Source organism: Pelophylax lessonae (genome assembly GCF_965119305.1).
Source record: "Pelophylax lessonae genome assembly, chromosome: 11".
Classification (NCBI taxonomy): domain Eukaryota; kingdom Metazoa; phylum Chordata; class Amphibia; order Anura; family Ranidae; genus Pelophylax; species Pelophylax lessonae.
In genome coordinates, this window is record NC_138778.1 from 225,035,165 (window position 1) to 225,062,163 (window position 26,999).

The following is a 26,999-nucleotide window of genomic DNA, read 5'->3' on the forward strand; positions in this document are numbered from 1 at the left end:
TTTGAATCTCAGCCAGTTCTTGCTGGACCAGCCGTGATTAAAAGCATCTATGGCCAACTTTGGATGGGCTACATGTGGTTCTCCATAATCAATAGATTGTGGGGCAATATGACAGAAGGAAGCCTGATGGCTGTCATCTGATGTCTATAACTCCGTGTGATAGGGCCCATCATTGCATTTTTTCTTAAACCGCTGGGCAATGAACTTGAAAAACAACCATCAAAATGGAGTTCTGCTTTGAGGACAAGACCTTTTCTTCTTCATTTATTCTATTAAATGCACCCTTGAGCTGGCCATAAATGGGTCGCAATTCAGTGTGGACATGACTTCTGTCTAACAGACCTGCTGCAGCCCTGATCAGTGTATTCTGAGAACGGAGGAGTCCCCGCTATCAGAATAACAATAGCACAGCGGGGAGGATTCCTCCATCCGCCTCCCTTGTGTGGATGGGGGAATCCATTCATTTTTTCTTCTATCAGTCCTCTGGCTTATTGAAAAAAAAAATAAAAAAATGTTGTCCACAATAGACAACTAGGCGATCACTCTGATTATCCAACATCCTAGGAAGGCCCCTGACTGGCCGCTGGCATGGGAACAATAAAGCGGTCAGGTTAAAAAAACTTTCCCTATATACCATAAAGCAGTTTCCTCCCTCCAGAGCCAAGTGAAATACTTGGTATTTCCAAGTATGGGGGCCCATGTAACTCTCTCTACTATTCCTGCTCACTAGACCCGAGCAGTATCACATGGGGGCAATGGCGGGTAGTTGCTTTGAACCTCAATGGAAAAGTCTGGGAACACCATAATAGACGCGTTGTGGAAGGGGAGATTGCCACGTTCCCTAGTAAGACGCAGGACCTTATCCCTGTCCCGGTAGTTCAATAACTTGGCAATGAAAGTCCGTGCTGGGGCACCTTCCGGAGGGCGGCGAGCGGGCATGCGGTGAGCCCTCTCCACCGCAAAGGTAGTGGAAAAGGCCCCTCTGCCGTAGGTGGAAACGAGTAAATTCTCCAGAAAAGTGGGGGGGTCCGTACCCTCAGCACCCTCCGGTAATCCAAAAAAGCGGAGGTTGCAGCGCCTAGCCCTGTTTTCCAAGTCATCCTGCTTCTGGGCAAGTTGCTGGAGCTGGGGCTGAAGGGACTCGGTAGTGTGCTGCAGGGGGGAGGATGACATCCTCTGCCTGACTAATCCTGGCCTCAGTGTCTGTGACTCGGTCCCTGAGTTTGCACATGTCCTGTCTTATCAGGGACACATCCACTTTCACCTCCTCAATCTTGGCCGTTAACGTGGCCTGACAGGTGGAGATTGCATCGGGTACCTTGTTTAAGTCAGCAGCAGTCACTGGCGCGGGAGGTTCGGCGCCATCTTGTGCAGAGGGGCCCGGGTCCTGGCGGCGGAACTTGTCGAGCGAAGCTGCGGCGGTAGATGCAGACTTCTTCAGCGGAGACATGGCTCGGTGATGCGCGGGATCAAGGCACGCAGGTTCGGTAAGTGAAGGAGATTGTGGGCACCCAGGATAGTCAAAGCCGGATCAGCCGAGAGCGGAGCTAGGCACACGTGCGACCTACTCCATTGCCGGCCAGGCCACGCCCCCCGGCAATGGAGGGTAGTTAACACGGTAAAGATGAGATTGGAGACCAGGAATTCTAACTGATTTTATTTCAGTAACCAAAAACAATAAAAATAGTACCGCTCAAAGGCCCCCCAAACCCGTGTCAGTTGGATCAGCATGTGAATAGACTGGTGCAAGACAGACAGGATCGGCTGTAGTAGACCAGCAAAGTGGTGGCCATCTGTACTCAGACACCAACTCCCTGTTGAATAAATGTGAATGAGATGGGTAAAAGATGGCTTCAGCTCCTGTTCTCCACCTGCAGAGAACTCCACTGACGCGTTTCACCATTTTCATGGCTTAATCGTAGATTTTATTTCAACAGCTGTTCCATTGGAATGAATTTTATATACAGAATATAACGCTTTTCAGCTATAACTGTAATTTATAGATAAGCTTCAGTTGTAGCTTATGAATGTCTAGGTAAGACACTCAGGGGGAACACATGCTATTATGAGCTCCTGGTAAATTGAAGACTTTCAGCTTGTGTCTGCTGTCTCTATTGATGTATCCTTTTCATGTGTTATTCAGGCAGTCGCTCCGGAAAAGCACGGTAAAGTCAAAGCTGTCGGTCCATTCTGAGAAATTGTATCCATCGCTGCGGAAAGGATCCATCAGGCTGGACCCGCATCCCCACCAAGTCAAGAAAGTATGTGATGCCTTAAGGAAAGGACTAAAGTAAGTTGATGTTTTACAACAGTGGTCTCCAAACTGTGGCCCTTTGCTCGCCTTTATCAGGCCCTTGGGGTATTTTTCCACTCACTAATACAAGACACTATTCCTTCCACAAACACCAACAATGGGGCATTTTTCCTGGTGGTGACATCAACAATGGGGCACTATTCCTCAAACTGACACCAATGACGGGGATCAATTCCACCCACTGACACCAACAATGGGGCACTATACCTCCCACTGACACCAGCAATGGGGTACTATTCTTTCCACTGATACCAATGACTGGGCACTATTTCTCCCACTGACGGTAACAATGGGGCACTCTTCCTTCCTCTGATACCAATGATGGGACTCTATTCTTCCCACTCATATCAAAGATGGGGCACTATTCCCCCCCACTGACACCAATGTTTCGGGGCACTATTCCTCCCACTGACACCAACAATGGGGCACTATTCCTCCCACTGATATCGACAATGGGGCACTATTCCTCCCACTGACACCAACAATGCGGCACTATTCCTTCCACTGATACCAATGGTGGGTCACTATTCCTGCCACTGACACCAATGACGGAGCACTATTTCTCCCACTGGCGCTAACAATGGGGATCTATTTCTTCCACTGATAGCAATGATGGGGGCACTTTTCCTCCCACTGACACCAATGACAGGGCACTATTTCTCCCACTGATACCAATGGTGTGTTACTATTCCTCCCACTGATTCCAATGATAGAGCACTATTCCCCCCACTGATACCAATGGTGTGTTCCCATTCCTCCCACTGATTACAATGATAGGGCACTATTGCCACCCGCTGACATCAATGATGGGGGCACTTTTCCTCCCACTGACACCAACAGTGGGGCACTATTCCTTCCACTGATACCAACAATGGGATACTATTCCTCCCACTGACGCCAACAATGGGGCAGTATTCCTTCCACTGATACCAATGGTGTGTCACTATTCCTTCCACTGATACCAATAGTGTGTCACTATTCCTCCCATTTACACCAATGACGGAGCACTATTTCTCCCACTGATACCAATGGTGTGTTACTATTCCTCCCACTGATTCCAATGATAGGGCACTTTTCCCCCCACTGATTCCAATGATAGGGCACTATTCCCCCCACTGATACCAATGATGGGGCACTATTCCTCCCACTAATTCCAAGGATTGGGCTGGTTTCCTCCCACTGGCACCAACGACGTGGTTCTATTCCTCCCCCTAATACCAAAGATGCATTGTTTACTCCCACTGATGCCAGGACGATTTCTACTCTCAATGGGCACAGTCCGGCCCCCTTAAAGTCTGAAGGACAGTAAACTGGCCCTTTGTTCTGAAAATTTGGAGACCCCTGGTCTTTGCTGCTACAATTGACTCTGTTATCCCAAACTGGTCACAGTTTTTGTTCTGGTGACCTGGAGAGTCACCTGGGGGTGAATCTCTCTAGTGGGGACCCATACCGCAATACAGGCAGTTTTTATTTAAGACACAGTGATAACCTATAAAAGCTGTTTTAAAAGCAAAACTCGAGAAATGTTGGGAAAGTATCTGGAAGAAGGCTAGGAGCGTGACTTCACATTAAACGGACTGCTCCTGATTGTTTATGGTTGGGGCCCATCTAGAAAGGGGATCCTCTGACAAGCAGGAAGCCCCCCCCCCCCCCCCCGGGTTCAGTCCATGTGGGGTAGCAGATTCACATTTCTGGTAGGGTGTCCCTCTGCCTGACCCGGGTAATTTATACTTCCATTTTACCGTCCTCTTCTACCAGAAACAGGTGTGAGAACCGATGCGTTTCATGAGATACTATTTCAGTTAACTCACCACATCTGTATTGACGGATGCTGTATGCCTGCAGGAGGATCGCATAGTGTACATACCTTTATTTATAGCACTGACATATACAGCGGTGCTGTACAGAAAACATCATATCAGTCAGACTTTCTCCCAGAGGAGCTTACAGTCTAATATGGCAGAACGCCCAAACAAACAGGGGCCGAGGGTACCCCAAGCTATGAGGATGCTGTCCATCGTTTGGGGCCCCACTGGGATTGCTAACTACTTTTTACTGTCTCCTTTTTTTTCTTCAATATTTCTGTAAATTGTATCTAAAACTAAAATTTTTTTTTATTTTGGAAAGAGTAGAGCTCGCCATACACGGGCCAGCTAGCAAGCTGAATGGAAAAAAATAGATTCCTCCAACCACACAAAGGAGGTAGAGAAATCCCTCCACCCAAACCCCCCAGCCGCTAATCAATGGAAAATTTTCCAACATGTCCCTTGAACAGAAATTTATTAACCACTTGACAATCAGCATTCCCATTAGGATCTGTGTTCAACATTTTCAACAAACTGGAGCTAAATGGTACTTTAACCACTTGCCCTCCGGAAGATTTACCCCCCCCCCCCTTTCATGACCAGGTCATTTTTTGCTAAACAGCACTGCGTTACTTTAACCTCCCTGGCGGTCTGATTGTGTCAGGATTTCTGTGCTCAAAACGGTACATTGTTTTGCATGTAAATCTTTTATTTTTAATTATTTTTTATTATTATTATTATATATATATTATTATTTATATTATAACTCGCCTTCCGCTGTGATTCCCCGCCGTTCTCCTGCCATCCTCCCCCGCTGTCCTCCCGTTGTCCTCCCGCTGTGTGCTCGGCCAATGCCGGCACCTGTCTTCCGGTTCCGTCCCCTGTGGGCGTTGCGACGCAGGGGGGGGGAACCGGCGGCAAATTCAAAAGTGTAAAAACACCAAATGAGATGATAGAAAGCTGTGATCCTAACGGATTACACTGTATCATCCCATTTCACCACAGGATTTCACCTGGTGACTTTTCCAGTGTCCTGCCTGTGCTTTTCCAGTTCTTTGTGCCTGGAAAATAGAGAACGACCATGGCGTCTAAAAACTTTCTTTTTGTGCAAAAGCACTTTTAGATGAACTGGAAAATAGCGACGGCGAAATGGAGTTACTTGAAGAACTGAGCGATAGCGATTGGTGGGAAAATTGGTAATTTTTGCGCAAAAAGTACGCTTTTTGGATGCCATGGTCGTTCTCTATTTTCCAGGCACAAAGCACTGGAAAATCGCAGGCAGGGCACTGGAAAAGACCCCAGGTGAAATCCTGTGGTGAGATGGGATCATACAGTGTAATCCGTTAGGATCCCAGCTTTCTATCATCTCATTTGGTGTATTTACATTTTTGAATTTGTCGCCGGTTCCACCCCCCCTGCATCGCAACGCTCACAGGGAAGAGAACCGGAAGGCAAATGTCGGCATCGACTGAGCACAGAGCGGAGAGAGAGTGTAGGGAAGACGGCGGGGGATCGCAGGGAAGGTGAGTGTGATTGTGGGGTAATCCCGAGTGTGAATCAGGATTACCGCTTTTGGTACTGAAAATTAACCCCAAGCCACACTCGGGAATATTGCCAGGGAGGTTAACTGACAAGGTAAACTGTGCCCATTCTCTGCCCTTTTGCTCCGCTGTGCCCAGGGCAGTTTTCCCTCCTGCCCACCCCTTGTCCCTGGCCTGGCCTTCTGTGTCCCAGAAAAAATGTTCACATGTGGACCTATTTTATATGGTAGAATATAACCTAATTTTAAAGAAGTTCAAAGCATCTCTTTCCCTCTTGCTTTAAAACATCTGTCTCTGTATATGGTATGTGGCTTTGAGAAATTTGTTTTACAACGCCTCATTAATTCACGATATCTCTCCTATGGAACCGATAGGGCCTCTGGATGGAAAGCCTATGGGGGCCGCCACCTTGTTCTTTAATCTTTACATTCCTGTTTCTCCATCCTGATCTCTAGCAGGCTTTATATCTCTATTTCTGAAGATTGTCCTGTCACTGCTAACTGCCTGAAGACAGAAATGATCCAACTGACCACACACTCTGCAATCCCTCCGCTCATATCAGGCACATTGTCAGGCAGTGCCAGAACAAGGTCGTCCAGTGTTCAGGGCGAAGATGAAAAAGCGCACCCATCGCCTGCAATGTGTGAGCATCATGTCTCAGCAATAATCCCTTCCCGTCACCCCCCCCCCCCCCCCGCCCTTCCTTTATAGAGATCCAGCACTTATCTGCATGCTAAACCCACACCCCCACCAAGCATAAATTCCTCTTGCAAGCCAATATTCTCCCCCCCCCCCCCAAAAATGCAAATATTCCCCCTCCTCCTAACTCAAATTGCCCCCCAGTACAAATACCTCCCCCCCCCCAAAAAAAACCCCACCTGGCACAAATCCTCTCTACTCTGAATTTCCCCTTCTAGCACAAATCCCCCCCAAATCCCTCCTTGTAGCACAAGGTATATCCCCTTCCCAAATCCCCCCTCCTAACCAGGGTGGATTTGATTTAAATCACTTGTAAAAAGGCTTGATTTAATTGTAAATCAACTCAATTTAAATCATAATTTTTATAGAGCAACTGTCCTCTCTGTCTCGCAGTGGTTCCTCCTCTGACCGGCTGTTGACTCACCGACAGTCGTGAAAACAATTATAAATCAGCGCAAACTATTGAATATTAATGTGTACAAAACAGTAGCTATACCAACTAAGCTTACCACTGCAAATGGGTGTATGTGATTCCTGCGCTGTCCGGAGTCTTGGAGACTCCCTGATGCTGCACCACTGATACTGATACTTAACACTGATACTTATCACGAGGTCACGTGACTTCCTCAGGAACTTCCCTGAGGAAGTCACGTGACCTCGTGACGTAACGCGTAGGAGGAGCCCTATACCCGGAAGTGACGTATCGAACTTGATCTCCACAGCGCTTGCTCTTCTGTATATGCTGAATTCAAGTCTACTAAGTGTAAGTGTATCTCTGTATATTTGAGATAAAAAGGAGGATAGTGCGAGGAAAGCGGACCGAATCGGTCATTAGCGGATAAGAGTCCAGGAAACCCCAATCTAGTGGGAATCAGTACCGGTGACCCGGATTGAAAGTGGATAGCGTTTAAGGAGAGCAGCATCTGCTAATACCCTGGAAACATACCACAGGCGTATTTTCTTGGTTCTTAAGGTGAGAGTTTGGTGCACATAGAGGTGACACACAAGGTGGAGGATATCAAGTCACTTTACCCACACTAAGCACGCCCATAAATAAGAGAAAGGATCGCAATTCAACTCTGGAACAGTCTGGGACTCTCTTTTTGGAAACAATTTTTTATATATATCTTTTTAATATATGAACATTTATTTATACTCATTGTGGTCACGTTTTGGAGTTTATAAGGTGATTGTAGGAGACACGCAGCACTTTAGATGAGCACCATTATTTATATGTCACTATAATATTTTTTTATTTAATAGGAACATTGTATTCAAGTTTTTATAATTATTGATGGTATTGGTGGAATATTTATTTATTTATTTGATGCAATATTTGATGTCAGCACACCTGGATATTTATCAGATATACGCTAATTGATCTTCACGTATTTGATGATTTAGGAAGCACATTGCACTTTGATTTGCCCAATCACAAGAAGGACTACCTATATTTATGATCTATATTTATTTTGTAGCACATCTAACACCAAAGCACTTAGCACTTTTTCCAATTAGCACTTATTGACGCACACCTATCAAAACGAATAATTATAGAACAATAATTTTTTTAAATTAACACCCAACACACACTAATTTATTTATACACTGACATCCAGCCCCTGAAGCGCGCCACTACCCCCACTATAATAGTACCACTGCAAAGTCAGAAAATTATAATCAGAATAAGGTACAGCGCTAATGAGTGCTGAGCATCAATGCCAATATATATACCAGCTGGCTGAAGTGCTTAAAAATATATAAAGTGACTAGGTGCACAAAGGTGCAAATTAACAAGATAAGGTGCTTGATACAAATTATAAAGTGACAATGTGGCAAAATAAATCACATGGTGCATCAAGCATTCATAAAGTGCAAAGTAATATCCCAAAATTCATAGTCCATATAAAGCTTCTTTTGCCCTGTGCAAAAAACAAGTTGGAGAAGGTGCTTGACCAGTGCTTGAAAGTGCTCGTGCCTCTGCCACCACCGCCCAAAAGATGGCCTCTCACCTGAAACTCTGACCTGTGTTTTACCACTAAGTCGAATGAGCAGTTCCTCTAAGGGTTAAAGATCTCTCTCCTCGAGCTCATTTCCATAAGGGTTGCTCAATGCATAGGATATGATATTTGCTTCAGGTCACTCTCAGCGTTAATCCAGTATGACATACAAAAGAGAGGCAAAGAGATCTAGTGCTCTCCGTTTAAAAGTTTTACTTTTTATTGGGAATTAGCATTTATAAACTTACATGGGGTGGCACTTTAAAGCAGTGGAGACTATCAGCGCCTGTCTCACCGCTCGCACGGAGCTGGCTGCCGGGTTCCTGGTTGATCCAGAAGTCTCCGCCCCCTATACGCGTTGTGTCATCCGTCATAGGACGCTCGACTTCCTCAGTAGGGGTGGGAGTGGGTCTCACCGACAGTCCCATTCAGTTTAATGGGACGGCTGGTGATGCGGCACTGACACAATAAGGTGAGGGATGTGGCGGCAGCAGGTGAGTGGATGCCCGCTAACAGGCCCTGCCATGATGGATCTGAAATGACAGGTGCTCTTTAAATGTAAGGACTTATTCTTGCTGGTAGTTAGAATCTTTAATATTTGCAAACAAAATGAAGCTTTCCTATTTAGAATAATAGGCTGTCAGGTTAGTAAAACGGCGATATCCGAACCGATTCATACAGATTGTAGTGTACATAGATTTGCAAAACAATGAGATAAAGGAATAATCTTGAACTTTGTTTATCTCATGGTTACTGTGAAATTGTGTGAATGCATCAATGCAGTGCATGTTATCTCAGCTTTCAGAGCTTGGATTCATTGAATGAGTTTACCAAAAATGTAAATATTGTAGAATATACAGCCTCATGCTACATAACTAAGCTCCATTTCATGCTGAATAAACTAAATCATTAATGTATCTTAAATAGAAAAAAAGTATCTTTAGATAGATTTTTACTCCAAAAGCATTTCATTAAAATAAAATTGAAAGAAATATTAAAAAAATCCTATTTAAGTTTAAAAAAAATCTGATTTTTTAATTTTTATTAAAAGAATCATTGATTTTTATCCACCCAGCTCCTAGCACAAATCACGTCATCACTGCCTGTCAAACACCTCACCCCCCCCCCACTACAAATCCAGTCTGGCCCCCCCCCATTGTGTCCCCAGTACAGTTTCCCCCCTCTCTCCCTGATACTTAGAGACCTAAATGTTACAGGGAACTTGCCGCCTCCCTCATGTGAGTTCACTGTGCCCCTCCTGCCCACCCCTTGTCCAAACCCTGTTGTCAGGGTATTAAAGTGTTTCGATAGCCAAAAAAAGGGAAAAATTGTAAATGTAAATGTATGCATGTGTATTATGGGTCATGACAGGACAATGTGAAAGCTGCCTTTGTGGTCCCTCCACAGGGCTAAGACAAACAACAGCTTCAGCAGTATTCCATAGTAAGGGGGAGTCATAAAAGTTTTGCTCATAAAATTATTCTTTATAGAGTAGAGTAGTTCTTCATAGAGTCGTGTTGGTGATTCACTTGTCTGCTGTTTTATTGCTAAACTACAAATAAAGTACCTGTCACATACTGGGTGGAGAAACCTAAGAGGATGAGGACAGCCTCACCTTTGGCTCAGGGCCCCTGGTAAAGTGAACAGCTGGTGGAGTGGTATGAGTGCCTTGTAGTCCTTGCCAGCAGCTGGTATGGGTGAGTGTCAGCTGTCTGGCCCCTCAGGCAGATAATCAGTGGATAATAGCTGGACAGCAGGCAAGAGATCAACAGAGACTGGCTAGTCGGCAGACAGGAGATCAGCAGAGACTGGCTGGGCCACAGGCAGGTGATTAGCAGAGACTGGTTGGTCAGCAGATAGGTGATCAGCAGAGACTGGCTGGGCAGCAGGCAGGTGATTAAAGCGGAGTTCCGGGCACAAAAAAGATTTTTTTTTTGTGCCCCTCCGCTAGGTATGCCGCACCTGAAAAGGAATTGGATAGTTATTTTTTTTTTTTTTGTTTACTCACCTTTTTATTGACGATCGTAAATACTCACCTATGACAGCTTCCTCCTCCAGCGCCGAGGCTCACCCCGTCACTTCCTGCCTCGCGATGATTCCTGGGAGCTAAACGTCATAGCTCCCAGGAATCAATGCGCCGCACCGGCCCCACTCGTCATTTCCGGGCGACGCCGCATTCCCCTGCTAAACAGCTTCTGGGCATGCCCAGAAGCTGTTTAGGAATGCGGCGCCGCGCCGGAAGTGACGAGAGGGGCCGGTGCAGTGCATTCTGGGACACGAAGACGCGGAAGAAGACAGAGAAGAGGACCGCGCCGGCTTCAGCTGCCCACAACCGAGATGGAAACGCTGTGGAAGAAAATTTCTAAGTAAGTATTTCTTCTAAAAGGTAAGTGCGAACCGGGACAGATCAGAGGCTAGCCATTGTGGAATGTACTAGCCCTGACTGTCCCGGGGGTATGTTCAACAAAAAAACGTTTCTCTGCCCGGAACTCCGCTTTAACAGAGACTGGCTGGGCAGGAAGCAGATGATCAGCAGAGATTGGCTGGGCAGCAGGCAGGTAATTAGCAGTGACTGGCTGGGCAGCAGGCAGGTGATCAGCAGAAAATTACTGGGCAGCAGGCAGGTGATCAGCAGAGACTGGCTGGACAGCAGGCAGGTGATCAGCAGAAAATTACTGGGCAGCAGGCAGGTGATCAGCAGAGACTGGCTGGACAGCAGGCAGGTGATCAGCAGAGACTGGCTGGACAGCAGGCAGGTAATCATCAGAGACTGGTCTGGCAGCAGGCAGCTGAACAGCAGAGACTGGCTTGGCAGCAGAGACTGGCTGGGCAGCAGGCAAGTGATCAGCAGTGACTGGTTGGTCAGCAGGCAGGTGATCAGCAGTGACTGGTTGGTCAGCAGGCAGGTGATAAGCAGAGACTGGCTGGGTATCAGGCAGGGGATCAGCAGAGACTGGCTTGGTAGACGGTGAGGATCAGCAGAGACTGGCTGGTCAGCCGGCAAGTGATCAGCAGAAACCGGCTAGGCAGCAGGCAGATGATCATCTAATTCAGGCAACCCGGGTCTTTACCCGATTATCAAATTAGGGATAATCACGTTGGCAAACACGTAGTCCTAATTAAAGCTGTAGTCAGTAACATATGAGCAAGTCAGGACAGAACGATCAGGTAGAGGCAGATATCAAGAGTAGTCAAGACAGGCCAGGTCAATAACTGATAGACAGATTGCAGATAGCAGGTTTCATAGGAACAACAGTATCATTTTTTACACAACTACTGTAACACATCTGGCATGCATTATCCCCCCTTAGAAGCCTGTCATCAGTACAGGTGTCCCATTCTGCTCTTGTAAAAATTGCATCTCCATCGAAAAACCTGACTCCATCCACAACTATCCAACTCCATTCAAAAGCCCCACTCCATCCACAACTATCCAACTCCATTCAAAAGCCCCACTCCATCCAAAACTATCCAACTCCATCCAAAAACCCCACTCCATCCAAAACTATCCAACTCCATCCAAAAACCCCACTCCATCCAAAACTATCCAACACCATCCAAAAACTCCACTCCATCCAAAACTATCCAACTCCATCCAAAAACCCCACTCCATCCAAAACTATCCAACACCATCCAAAAACTCCACTCCATCCAAAACTATCCAACTCCATTCAAAAGCCCCACTCCATCCAAAACTATCCAACTCCATTCAAAAGCCCCACTCCATCCAAAACTATCCAACTCCATCCAAAAACCCCACTCCATCCAAAACCATCCAAAAACCCCACTCCATCCAAAACTATCCAACTCCATCCAAAAACCCCACTCCATCCAAAACTATCCAACTCCATCCAAAAACCCCACTCCATCCAAAACTATCCAACACCATCCAAAAACTCCACTCCATCCAAAACTATCCAACTCCATCCAAAAACCCCACTCAATCCAAAACTATCCAACACGATCCAAAAACTCCACTCCATCCAAAACTATCCAACGCCATCCAAAAACCCCACTCAATCCAAAACTATCCAACTCCATCCAAAAACTTCACTCCATCCAAAACTGTCCAACGCCATCCAAAAACCCCACTCAATCCAAAACTATCCAACTCCATCCAAAAACTTCACTCCATCCAAAACTATCCAACGCCATTCAAAAACCCCACTCAATCCAAAACTATCCAACTCCATCCAAAAGCTTCACTCCATCCAAAACTATCCAACGCCATCCAAAAACCCCACTCAATCCAAAACTATCCAACTCCATCCAAAAACTTCACTCCATCCAAAACTATCCAACGCCATCCAAAAACCCCACTCAATCCAAAACTATCCAACTCCATCCAAAAACTACACTCCATCCAAAACTATCCAACTCCATCCAAAACTATCCAACACCATCCAAAAACCCCACTCCATCCAAAACTACCCAACGCCCTACAAAAACCCCACTCCATCCAAAACTATCCAACTCCATCCAAAAACCCTACTCCATCCAAAACTATCCAACACCATCCAAAAACCCCACTCCATCCAAAACTATCCAACTCCATCCAAAACTATCCAACACCATCCAAAAACCCCACTCCATCCAAAACTCTCCAACACCATTCAAAAACCCCACTCCATTCAAAACTCTCCAACACCATCCAAAAACACCACTCCATCCAAAACTCTCCAACACCATCCAAAAACCCCACTCCATCCAAAACTATCAGACACAATCCAAAAACCCCACTCCATCCAAAACTATCCAACGCCATACAAAAACCCCACTCCATCCAAAACTATCCAACACCATCCAAAAACCCCACTCCATCCAAAACTATCCAACACCATCCAAAAAATCCACTCCGTCCAAAACTACCCAACGCCATACAAAAACCCCACTCCATCCAAAACTATCCAACTCCATCCAAAACTATCCAACTCCATCCAAAACTATCCAACACCACCCAAAAACCCCACTCCATCCAAAACTATCCAACTCCATCCAAAACTATCCAACACCATCCAAAAACCCCACTCCATCCAAAACTATCCAACACCATCCAAAAACTCCACTCCATCCAAAACTATCCAACGCCATCCAAAAACCCCACTCAATCCAAAACTATCCAACTCCATCCAAAAAACCCACTCCATCCAAAACTATCCAACTCCATCCAAAAACTCCACTCCATCCAAAACTATCCAACGCCATCCAAAAACCCCACTCAATCCAAAACTATCCAACTCCATCCAAAAAACCCACTCCATCCAAAACTATCCAACTCCATCCAAAAACCCCACTCCATTCAAAACTATCCAACGCCATACAAAACCCCACTCCATCCAAAACTATCCAACACCATACAAAAACTCCACTCCATCCAAAACTATCCAATGCCATCCAAAAACCCCACTCAATCCAAAACTATCCAACTCCATCCAAAAACTCCACTCCATCCAAAACTATCCAACGCCATCCAAAAACCCCACTCAATCCAAAACTATCCAACTCCATCCAAAAAACCCACTCCATCCAAAACTATCCAACACCATCCAAAAACTATCCAACTCCATCAAAAAACCTCACTCGATTAAAAAAATAACATAAAATAAAAAAACGATTTGCCCTCAGAGAAAATTTCAGTAAATGTTCTGCTCCCTTCCGACTCAAGAGCTGTGGCTGGGGGTTGTCAGACCTCTGCGGAGAGACCACTGTTACCCCACAGAGAGCCAGGATCCTTCCCAGCAGAACGCTGGCAGGAGATAGGCTTTTCTACTCTTAAAAAGACCAGCTATAAGACTTTTTTGTTTTGATGCACCTAGAATGTATTTAGCTGATTTAAAGTGGAAGTTGACTTGGGAAAGTGGTCGGATCAGATCACTGGGTGATGTTGACCTTGTCAGACTTGACTCAAAACCACCCTTGCGGAACTCATGAAAACCCTAGACTGTTTCACAGATTGATATCCATGTGCCTTTTACGTGGTAGATTTTTCTATGCGATTGCTATCTCCAGCCTTGACATCCAGCTTTGCCCCCTTGTAATCTGTGACCTGTGTTGTGATTGGCATGAACATAACTGGAATGTATTTGGCACATTTTGCAGTGAGTACCTTGAAGAACATCAAACCCAGCTGGATTTCCTGGCCGGCCAGCAGAAGGACATGAAACGCAACTCCAGGCTGGTAAGACTAAAAGCTTTCCTGTCGTGAGTAGGACTGGCGCTCTGCCTGCCATGATCGGGGGATGTCCATTCTCCACTTCCAGTGTTCTGCTGTAATAACCTCTCAGCCAATCAAACTGCTATGTGTCCAGATGTTTTCATTTGTTAATTTGTTTTCCTGTATTCTAATTAAGAGGGGATTTTCAGAATAACTGTAAGTTCGATGTAATATAGAGAGTCCCTTTTGGGACAGAGATCCTTAAAGTGTATGCGAAACATTTTCTTTTTTGAAATTTAGATTTGAATAGAGTAAGGGAAAATGCTTCCATTAAGGAGGTTTCCCTTCACTTTCTGTCTTGGAAGTAAAGTAAGGGGACATAGGTGTTCCTATTGGAAGATTCCAATGACAACTGTAACCTTGGATTCCTCATTACTTTCTGTCTTGGTGACAATAGTCACCAGGGCAAGAGGGTGCCTTTTCCTAGTAGGGACACACACAGCAATAAAAACCCATGTAACCCTTCTGCTAATCGTTGGAAATTTTTTCAACATGTCTCTTTAATCGACATTTGTTGCCGGGGGGGGGGGGGGGCCCTGGCACATGCTGGTAAAAATTTGGCAGGGCCCCGCTGGACCGGCTGAATTTTGATCAAGTTATAGCCAGTTTTAAACTGGTGGCCAGTATAAAAGTAACCCCTTGGATTGATGGTCAATTTAGAAGTAAACCTTTAAATTGATGGTCACTATAGAAGTGACCCCATTGGTTGGTGGTCAATGTAAAAGTGACTTCTTACATGGGTAGTCAATGTAGGAGTGACCCCTTACATTGGTTATAAGTGTAGAATTGACCCTTTACATTGGGGGTCAGTGTACAGTAGAATTGACTTCTTACATTGGTGGTCCGTCAAGAAACGACCTCTTAGATGGGCGGTCAGTGGAGAAGGGATCCTTACAGTGGGGGTCATTGTAGAAGTGACACCCTACATTGGTGGTCAGTGGAGAAGTGACCTCTATACATGGGGGTCGTAAAGAAGTGACCCCTTAGATGTGTAAAGGTAACACCTTATTTTAGCTGACAATATAGAAGTGACCCTTTACATTGACGGTCAGTGTAGAAGTGACCCCCTAGATGGGTAGTCAATGTAGGAGTTACCCCTTACATTGGGTATTAGTGTAGAACTGACTCTTTCGTTGGGGGTCAGTGTAGAAGTGACTTCTTACATTAGTGGTCCATAGAGAAACGACCTCCTATATGGGTGTTCAGTGGCAAAATTACCCTTACACTGGGGGTCATTGTAGAAGTGACCCCCTACATTGGTGGTCAGTGGAGAAGTGACCTCTTACACAAGGGGGTCATTAAAGAAGGAGACCCCTTAGATGTGTAAAGGTGACACCTTATTTTGGTGGTCAGTATAGAAGTGACCCTTCACATTGGCGGTCAGTGAAGAAGTGACCCCATAGATGGGTAGTCAATGTAGGAGTGACCCCCTTACATTGATGTTTGGTGTAAAATTGATCCTTTACATTGGGTGTCAGTGTAGAAGTGACCCCCTAGATGGGTAGTCAATGTAGGAGTTACCCCTTACATTGCTTATTAGTGTAGAACTGACTCTTTCGTTGGGGGTCAATGTAGAAGTGACTTCTTACATTAGTGGTCCATGGAGAAACGACCTCCTATATGGGCGTTCAGTGGCGAAGTCACCCTTACACTGGGGGTCATTGTAAAAGTGACGCCCCCTACATTGGTGGTCAGTGGAGAAGTGACCCCTTACACATGGGGGTCTTAAAGAAGTGACCCCTTAGATGTGTAAAAGTCACACCTTATTTTAGCTGACAATATAGAAGTGACCCTTTACATTGACGGTCAGTGTAGAAGTGACCCCCTAGATGGGTAGTCAATGTAGGAGTTACCCCTTACATTGGTTATAAGTGTAGAACTGACTCTTTCGTTGGGGGTGAGTGTAGAAGTGACTTCTTACATTAGTGGTCCATGGACCTCCTATATGGGCGTTCAGTGGCGAAGTGACCCTTACACTGGGGGTCATTGTAGAAGTGACCCCCTACATTGGTGGTCAGTGGAGAAGTGACCTCTTACCCAAGGGGTAATTAAAGAAAGAGAACCCTTAGATGTGTAAAAGTGACACCTTATTTTGGTGGTCAGTATAGAAGTGACCCTTCACATTGGCGGTCAGTGAAGAAGTGACCCCGTAGATGGGTAGTCAATGTAGGAGTGACCCCCTTACATTGATGTTTGGTGTAAAATTGATCCTTTACATTGGGTGTCAGTGTAGAAGTGACCCCCTAGATGGGTAGTCAATGTAGGAGTTACCCCTTACATTGCTTATTAGTGTAGAACTGACTCTTTCGTTGGGGGTCAATGTAGAAGTGACTTCTTACATTAGTGGTCCATGGAGAAACGACCTCCTATATGGGCGTTCAGTGGCGAAGTCACCCTTACACTGGAGGTCATTGTAGAAGTGACGCCCCCTACATTGGTGGTCAGTGGAGAAGTGACCCCTTACACATGGGGGTCTTAAAGAAGTGACCCCTTAGATGTGTAAAAGTCACACCTTATTTTAGCTGACAATATAGAAGTGACCCTTTACATTGACGGTCAGTGTAGAAGTGACCCCCTAGATGGGTAGTCAATGTAGGAGTTACCCCTTACATTGGTTATAAGTGTAGAACTGACTCTTTCGTTGGGGGTGAGTGTAGAAGTGACTTCTTACATTAGTGGTCCATGGACCTCCTATATGGGCGTTCAGTGGCGAAGTGACCCTTACACTGGGGGTCATTGTAGAAGTGACCCCCTACATTGGTGGTCAGTGGAGAAGTGACCTCTTACACAAGGGGTAATTAAAGAAAGAGAACCCTTAGATGTGTAAAAGTGACACCTTATTTTGGTGGTCAGTATAGAAGTGACCCTTCACATTGGCGGTCAGTGAAGAAGTGACCCCGTGGATGGGTAGTCAATGTAGGAGTGACCCCCTTACATTGATGTTTGGTGTAAAATTTACCCTTTAGATTGGGTGTCAGTGTAGAAGTGACTTCTTACTGTACATTGTTGGTCCATATAGAAATTACCTCTTGGATGGGTGGTCAGTGGAGAAGTTGCCTTTGTACTGACCCCTACATTGGTGGTCAGTTTATAGGAGACCTCTTACACAAGGAGTGTCCTCTTATACTGGGGGTTATTGTAGAAGTGACCTTTAACATTAGTGGTCAGTGGAGAAGTGTCTCCTTACAGTTGGGATTAGTGAAGGCAGCAGATCAATCTGCCACTTGCAACTCAGCAACTGTCTACTCAAGGAACACCTAGAAAATCTCTGGAAGCACCCCCGGATTCCTGGGAACCCTGGCTGGGAAAAGCTGCATTATACAGTAAATTCTTATGGAGTTTGTGTGGTCAGACATTGATCCCCTAAATATTTGAAATCACACAAAGAAAGGGGTCCCGATGTAGTTGGTTGGGGGCTGTGCAGGGATATGGGAAAATCGGGTGTCCGTGGTATTGTGTATGTATCTGTCTGCATGTTTCACACTGACTTTTTCTTTCCTATATTGCAGGGTTTTTTTTATGATCTGGATAAAGTAAGTCTCACCTTCTCTTTTTTTTTACCTTGCCCTTCCCTATTTACGATTGAACTACTGGTTCTTGCTGTATTTTAATTGTTTGTCCCTTCTTCTTTTTTTTTTTTTTTTTTAAGGAAATTCGAATAATGGAAAGACACATCCGGAAGCTGGAATTCCACATCAGTAAAGTAAGTGAATTCATGTTCTCTACATATACCTGTTGTGCCCTCAAAAAAAAAAAAAAAGTGGTGGGGAAAAAAGCTTTTTGCACCAGGTAAATATAGGAATCTAGGCACTTTTGGCACTTTTCCACTGCAAGTACCGGCTCGGCTCTACTCGGCCCTGCTTGGCCCGGTTTGCTTTTCCACTGCTGGTACAGCATGGTACGGTGTTGGAACGGTTCGGTACGGTACGGTATGGTTTGCTTTTCCACTAAAGTAGTACTAAAGTTAAGTGGGTGGGATAACAACGATTCTCTGACCAATCAGTGGCTAGTAGTGACTGCATGCAAAGGATTGTGGGATATGGTACCGGGTATGGTACCTCTTGGAACCACAATCGAGGTGGTACTGTTTTAGAGAGCCGTACCGTTCGGTTCCATGCAGTGGAAAAGTGCCGCCGTACCGTTCCTACACCATACCATGCGGTACCAGCAGTGGAAAAGCACAAAAGCGAGCTGAACCATTCGGTTCCATGCAGTGGAAAAGCGTATGTCTCCTGGTGCAGTGTGATCACTAGTTCCTAGAGGATCTTGTCCAGAATATTGGCTGAGTCATTTTTGTGCATGAGTTACAGGTCCTCTTTAGTAAAGCAGACAGGCGTGTCAATCTGGATCCAGAGACATGGTCGTTGTCACATCTGGGAGACAGATGTCATTTTCTCTCCCTCTCACATTCTTGACATACATGTGCTGTGACTAATCGATTCCTGTCACACATTTCTTCCATTTTGTTAAATAGTTGTGGTCAGCAGAGTGGCGGGAGCTGACAGGAGGCGGTGTGCTGAGTCTTCCAATAATGTCATATCATGTATAAGCTAAAAGAGCCAGTCACATCTTTTCTTTATATCTCTAAACTGTAAAAAGAAAGTGACTTTTGTGTGACTGCAGATCTCACCCTTTGCAAGGAGAGGAAGGAGGCCACTCCCTGGTATTTCACCAACTGGAGGTCCATCAAATAATGTTCCGTGGTACGAGAGGTTGTCTAATCGGATTTCCTCCAACTGGAGGCTGTCTGGTTGTGTTCCTTGCAACTGGAAGCAGTCCACTCATGTTTCCATCAACGGGAGGCCTTCTAATGGTATGCCCTGCACCTTGAGGCTGTCTTATCATATTCACTCCAACTGGAGGTTTTTAAATTGTTTTCCCATCAACTGGAGGCAGTCCACCCATGCTCCTATCAATTGGAGGGCTTTTAATTGTATGTCCTGCAACTGGAGGCTGTCTGGTTGTGTTCCTTGCAACTGGAAGCAGTCCACTCATGTTTCCATCAACTGGAGGCCCTCTAATGGTATTCCCTGCACCTGGAGGCTATCTTATCATATTCACTCCAACTGGAGGTTTTTAAATTGTGTCCCCATCAACTGGAGGCAGTCCACCCATGCTCCTATCAATTGGAGGGCTTTTAATTGTATGTCCTGCAACTGGAGGCCTGTCTGACCATGTTCCCTTCAACTGGAGGAAATTTGGTCATGTTACCCCCAACTGGAGGCTGTTTGATTTTGTTTTCTCCAACCCTGTTCTGTTAGCCCCAACTGGAGGGTTTCTAATCGTATTCCCTGCAACTGGATGCTGTCCAGTCGTCTTTCATTCAACTGGAGACCATCTGATCATGTTACCCTCAACTGGAGGTTTTCTAATTGTATTCCGTCCTACTGGAGGCTGTCAAGTTGTGTTCCTTGCAACTGAAAGGCAGCCCACTTATGTTCCAATCAATTGAAGGGCTTCTAGTTGTATGTCCTGAAACTGGAGGCCTGTCTGACCATGTTCCCTTCAACTGGAGGAAATTTGGTCATGTTACCCCCAACTGGAGGCTGTTTGATTTTGTTTTCTCCAACTGGAGTTCACCCTGTTCTGTTAGCCCCAACTGGAGGGTTTCTAATCGTATTCCCTGCAACTGGATGCTGTCCAGTCGTCTTTCATTCAACTGCAGACCATCTGATCATGTTAACCTCAACTGGAGGCTATCCTGTTGTGTTACCCCCAACTGTAAGCTGTCTGATCAGGTTCCCTGCAACTGATGGCGGTCCCATCATTTTCCTTCCAAATAGATCCCTGTTTCATCATGTTCCCTCCCACTGGATTGTGCTTTCTCTTAACTGGAGGCCAGCTGATTGTGCTGCTCTCCATTGTAAGATTTCCCCTTGCTTCCAGTTTGAGTTACAGTGGGTACGGAAAGTATTCAGACCCCCTTTCATTTTTCACTCTTTGTTATATTGCAGCCATTTGCTAAAATCATTTAAGTTCATTCTTCTTCCTCATGAATGTACACATAGCACCCCATACTGACAGAAAAACACAGAATTGTTGACATTGCTGCAGATTTATTAAAAAAGAAAAACTGAAATATCACATGGTCCTAAGTATTCAGACCCTTTGCTGTGACACTCATATATTTAACTCAGGTGCTTTCCATTTCTTCTGATCACCCTTGAGATGGTTCTACACCTTCATTTGAGTCCAGCTGTGTTTGATTATACTGATTGGACTTGATTAGGAAAGCCACACACCTGTCTATATAAGACCTTCCAGATCACAATGCATGTCAGAGCAAATGAGAATCATGAGGTCAAAGGAACTGCCTGAAGAGCTCAGAGACAGAATTGTGGCAAGGCACAGATCTGGCCAAGGTTACAAAAAGATTTCTGCTGCACTTAAGGTTCCTAAGAGCACAGTGGCCTCCATAATCCTCAAATGGAAGACGTTTGGGACGACCAGAACCCTTCCTAGAGCTGGCCGTCCGGCCAAACTGAGCTATCGGGGGAGAAGAGCCTTGGGGAGAGAGGTAAAGAAGAACCCAAAGATCACTGTGGCTGAGCTCCAGAGATGCAGTCAGGAGATGGGAGAAAGTTGTAGAAAGTCAACCATCACTGCAGCCCTCCACCAGTCGGGGCTTTATGGCAGAGTGGCCCGACGGAAGCCTCTCCTCAGTGTAAGACACATGAAAGCCCGCATGGAGTTTGCTAAAAAACACCTGAAGGACTCCAAGATGGTGAGAAATAAGATTCTCTGGTCTGAGGAGACCAAAATAGAACTTTTTGGCCTTAATTCTAAGCGGTATGTGTGGAGAAAACCAGGCACTGCTCATCACCTGTCCAATACAGTCCCAACAGTGAAGCATGGTGGTGGCAGCATCATGCTGTGGGGGTGTTTTTCAGCTGCAGGGACAGGACGACTGGTTGCAATCGAGGGAAAGATGAATGCGGCCAAGTACAGGGATATCCTGGACAAAAACCTTCTCCAGAGTGCTCTTGACCTCAGACTGGGCCGAAGGTTTACCTTCCAACAAGACAATGACCCTAAGCACACAGCTAAAATAACGAAGGAGTGGCTTCACAACAACTCCGTGACTGTTCTTGAATGGCCCAGCCAGAGCCCTGACTTAAACCCAATTGAGCATCTCTGGAGAGACCTAAAAATGGCTGTCCACCAACGTTTACCATCCAACCTGACAGAACTGGAGAGGATCTGCAAGGAGGAATGGCAGAGGATCCCCAAATCCAGGTGTGAAAGACTTGTTGCATCTTTCCCAAAAAGACTCCTGGCTGTATTAGATCAAAAGGGGGCTTCTACTAAATACTGAGCAAAGGGTCTGAATACTTAGGACCATGTGATATTTCAGTTTTTCTTTTTTAATAAATCTGCAACAATGTCAACAATTCTGTGTTTTTCTGTCAGTATGGGGTGCTATGTGTACATTCATGAGGAAGAAGAATGAACTTAAATGATTTTAGCAAATGGCTGCAATATAACAAAGAGTGAAAAATTTAAGGGGGTCTGAATACTTTCCGTACCCACTGTACATCTCTAAAATATTTAATTTTGCATCACTATACTGGAGGAAATGACCACTAGGACACATAGGAAGGGTGAATCTCTCCAGAATCAACCATGATGGGTATTCCACACTTCTGAACGTTTCTTTAGCTATGCATTAAATATATGAGCATGTACGAATTATCTTTAGTATGATATTTTGCATTAGAAAATGACATTTAGCTTAATAGCAGTCAATATAATTCAGAAATTTACCAGCATGCTGTAAAACCTTGATGGATGCCAACCGATCATCCATGAAGATTGCTACCCCCATCTCTTCATTTGGCTGACCTTGACTCTGAACCATCGCCAGCCCAGATTTAATTGTTTCCAGCTAGTGGAAGTTTAACGCCAAAAGCCGTTCAGCTTCAGCTGTGACCCCGTAACCTTAAGTTATACACAAGCTGATACACAGCGTCCTTCTGTTACGCAGAGATGAATCGCAGCATTCATAGAGTCCTACTTAATGGCAGAATATTTTTAGAACTTGGACGCTTTTCCTTAAGAACCATTGAGAAGACCCAAGAATGGTTCCTCATTGCTGGCCACAACCAAATAAAGGCTCATGGTCTCCCAGTGACCTTGTTACATAGGACGCGGTCTCCTCGCAAGCCGTTATCAACATGACATGTTACAAACCGATCGGCCAGGCTCCCTCTCCTGATTCGTCTTCTGTCATTAGGGAGAAATCCTCGCTGGCTATTTGCCTGGATGGAATTTGTAGCATTTTCAGGAAATAGCTCCATCCTCAGCCTGTAATTTGAAGGTAGTCAGTAAGATAATGACCCCTCTACTGCATTCCTGAGCTCCAGAAATGGCCATCAGAAGGTTCATTGTTCCAAATGACAAGTTCTGAGGATGCTGAACATCGAGGAGGAAAATATTCTCACATTACAGCATGCTGTATTTACAGATGACTTAAAGTGGATCTGTCATCTAATATATGTCTCATGGTAAATGCAGCATGATGCGATGTGTAAAGCTTGCAGGTTCTTATTACCTCTCAGAGAGATCATAGTATTCCGACAACACCTTTGTCTGCTTTCCTCGCCAGAAAGACAGCGCCATCTTTTTTTTTAGGCATCATTCAGGGTCCCCATCCACTTCCTGGACTGCGATGCTGGCTCAGAAATGATACGATCATGTAAATCCTGGTTCTTGTGGAGTTCTTGGTTGTGTTCACAAAATTCTGACACCGATCAGCCACTGCTGCAGCCTCTCATTTTGTGACTTGCGACAAAGTTGCAATATACAGTTTGATCACTGGAGGAGAGGAAACTAAGGAAATGCTCCTTCCTGTCTGCAGCAGACTGATGACATCAGTCTGGGAAAAACCACTGACTGGAGTTCATGTAAAAGGGAGTACATAACACCAATTACAAAAATACTATACTATACTATACTATACTATACTATACTATACTATACAATACTATACTAGGCCTAATGGACGAAACGCATTGGATTTCTGCATGGATCTTATGCTTTGTTCTTCCGAAAAAAAGGCTATCTGCTTGTGGATTATACAGACGTACCAACACTTTTTCAAAATGTATTCTACAGGACCTTTAACTCGAGTAAAGGGTAGCATGGAGGACATGAGTATTAGCGAAATGTACTTTAAAGTAGTTGTAAACCTCAGACATAAAATATGAACAAAGCATATCCCTTTATAGTGTGTACTTGTCCTAATTAAAAGCACTAAGTGTAATTTCTATCAGCTGCCTCCTTCCTCTTCTATCAGCATGAGTCACTTCTGGGGTCAGGGAGCAAGCTTTCCAGACCCAAAGAGGAAAAATGGTGACTGGGGAGGGACCTCCAGCAGATTGACAGCCTCGGGTCTGTTACTGTGTGCTGTGTAGGGGGTTGTCCCTTCCGTTTTTCCAATCAGCTCTCAGAGTTCTCCTCACTGAGCTCTGCAGAGTGTAACTTTGCCCCCCCCCCCTCTTTTTTTCTGAACTCTCCAACATGCCTAAAATAATCAGCACTTTGAATGCATGTAGGGAAGAGAAGACTACAGATAAACAGGTACAACTTATATAGGAGTATTTGTTTCATCTCTGTGTATCACCTGAGGCCAGTCACTTCACTGGGTATATGCAGAACCGCTGATAAGGGGGGACCGCCAGTCCTCCTGTACAGGGCCCAGGCCCGATCAGTTCAGCAGATGGCCCAGGCAACAGGGGGAATTAGATCATGGACAGGGGGGGATGACTGGGCATCAGGGGTGCAGCAACTGAAACCTGGCTTCTTCTCTTCTCCCTAACAACAGCTTTTAGCTGCTGCAGAGGGAACTACAGGGGATCTGTTGTATTATATGCCCCCCCCGGCGCACCGATCACCCCTCTTGTAGATAATCTCAGCAGCACTGACGGCTTCTTCTCCTATCCCTCCTGCATGCTGCTGTAGGGTATAGGGGATCACTTAGGGATGGAGAGCTGGTAAGGTAGGCTGTACGGGGCCCCCTGATTTCGAACAGCAGCCCTAGGTATATAGAAGGGTTTACATCCACTTCAGCCTGCATTCACACTTGTATGACTCCATGGTTGCGGTGGCTTTGGAGTGCAACTTTGGATGAGGGAAACTTGGATACGACTTTGGCCTTGACCAATGATAATGGACAACTGTTTCACACAAGTTGCATTGTATAAAGTTAAGGTATGACTTTCATGCAACTTCTGAAGGCTAACATTGAAGTCTATGGCCCTCAAGTTGCATGAAAGTCGGACCAAAGTAATGCATGAACTACTTTGAAGTTGCTGCAACTTTAAGTAAATGAATAAATAAATTCATAAATGAATGGTTAGCATTGGAAAACACGGGGAACGACTTGTCATGTGACTTTGATGTCCAAAGTTGCATGACAAGTCGCACAAGTGTGAATGGAGCTTAACACTTTCCATCTTCTGCATCCATTGCACCCATCTCAAGTCGGATCCCCATCATTAAAGTCTGAGCGATGTTGCCGGGCAAAGTCGGATGGGAAGTCGCAGTGTGAACCTGGCCTAATTCTTACCTGCCGTCCCTCTAAACTGCAGTCGGGATGGGCTCAGGGGAAGGGGGGGGGGGGGGGTTATGCTAAAAACCTGCCAGGCCTGGCTGCACACTGCCATTGCACTCCCTTCCTAAATAAGCTCATCTTGTTTATTACTGTGCCAACTTCATCCAGATCCTCTTTCCAGTAATTGGAAATTAGCTTTAAGAGAAAACAACGGGCTCGTTATCCCATTATGTGTGTCTTCTACCTGACGCTGCAACCCAAAAATGAGTCACTTCAGAATTTTATATTTCCCACTGGACCGAATTCCAGAATAGTTTAGACGTCAGGCTGCCAGGAATTGGGAAACGTTTTGTCCTAAAACTTAAAAGAAAATAGAATTTGTTTCCCATTGGGGATTATCTCCATGTTATCTGTGTGCGAACATTCAGTAAACACGAGAATTATTAGATCCTTACGTCAAATGTGTTCTGATAGGACAGCGTTCTAAACTGTGAAAACTTGCTGGGCTCCAGGCAAACAGCTAAATACAGTGCATCCGGATAGTATTAACAGCACTTCGCTTTTTCCACATTTTGTTATGTTAAGCCTTAATCCAAAATAGATTAAAATATTTTTTTCCCTCACAATTCTACAAACAATCCCCCATAATGACAACGTGAAAGAAGTTTGTTTGAAATCTTTGCAAATTTATTAAAAATAAAAAAAAATGAAACAAATCCCATGTACATAAGTATCACAGGCTTTGCTCAATACTTTGGTGAAGCACCTTTGGCACCAATTACAGCCTCAAGTCTTTTTTAGTATGATGCTACAAGCTTGACACACCTATTTTTGGGCAGTTTCTCCCATTCTTCTTTGCTGGACCCCTCAAGCTCCATCAGGTTGGATTTGGTGCGTCGGTGCACAGCCATTTTCAGAACTCTCCAGAGATCAGGTTCAAGTCTGGGCTCTGGCTGGGCCACTCAAGGACATTCATAGAGTTGTCCTGTAGAAACTCCTTTGTTATCTTGGCTGTGTGCTTAGGGTCATTGTCCTGTTGGAAGATGAACCTTCACCCCAGTCTGAGGTCCAGAGCGCTCTGGAGCAGGTTTTCATGAAAGATGTCTCTGTACATTGCTGCATTCATCTTTCCCTCGATCCCGACTAGTCTGCCTGTGACGGTGGCGGGTATCAGACTCCTGGCCTTCTCATCCAACTCATGACCAAAGACCAAGCAATGTCACACCCTGCCGTCACTTGCGTAACAATGCCACTCTCAGCTGCACCGGCACACAGATTGTCCAGCTTGCGGGACCACAATCTAGATGCCAGCAGACTGAGAGCGATTGTCACCGGGCAAAATTAACAATTAACCCTTTCTCTGCCACCACCTCTACGTTATAATGAGCCCAGAGGACGCTCGTAATTTTAGAAATGCCAATTATGACTTTAGAATAACCATCTGTAACACACACTGTCCCCTCAGACAGGAATGTTCAGATGATTTATCCAAAACAGTAGCGCTCTTTCAGGAGGCAGGTTCTTTGGGTCAGTTTGCGTTTAAGAGCTTAGAGACAAAATTAACACTTTTCAAAATAAGGTTTAATTATAAGAAAGGTTAAGATTGGTGCAAATAAAAATATTTACAGAAAAATGGGTTACAAAGAAATAGAGACACAATTCAGCAATTTAGAAGAATAGATAAGAATTAGAAATTAAATACTTGCATCCAAAAGTCCCAAGTGTATTTAGTAGTAGTTCGTTTCAGAAGCTGAACAGGTATGATCGGTTCCTCTCTTAAGCGATGTTATTGCTTGGATTGTACAGTAGAATGAGGACTGAGAGCTCCATCAGCCCCTGTCTCTTTCTCTGACCCACAGGGGGTGTCACCAGAC

The 26,999-nt window shown here is 45.1% G+C and overlaps 2 protein-coding genes across 2 annotated transcripts in view; one reads left to right on the top strand and one right to left on the bottom strand.

The window, feature by feature from the left end:
• The window catches only part of BCAS4 (breast carcinoma amplified sequence 4), a 1,047,728-nt gene that overhangs the window by 621,462 nt on the left and 399,267 nt on the right, over nt 1-26,999 (bottom strand). The gene's annotated exons all lie outside the window — the stretch shown is intronic.
• The window catches only part of RIPOR3 (RIPOR family member 3), a 265,471-nt gene that overhangs the window by 139,997 nt on the left and 98,475 nt on the right, over nt 1-26,999 (top strand). The window contains exons 3-6 of the mRNA XM_082272182.1: nt 2,144-2,290; nt 14,459-14,537; nt 18,083-18,106; nt 18,223-18,276. Of these exons, the coding sequence (XP_082128308.1) occupies nt 2,144-2,290; nt 14,459-14,537; nt 18,083-18,106; nt 18,223-18,276 (304 nt within the window). The remainder of the gene's footprint in view (nt 1-2,143; nt 2,291-14,458; nt 14,538-18,082; nt 18,107-18,222; nt 18,277-26,999) is intronic.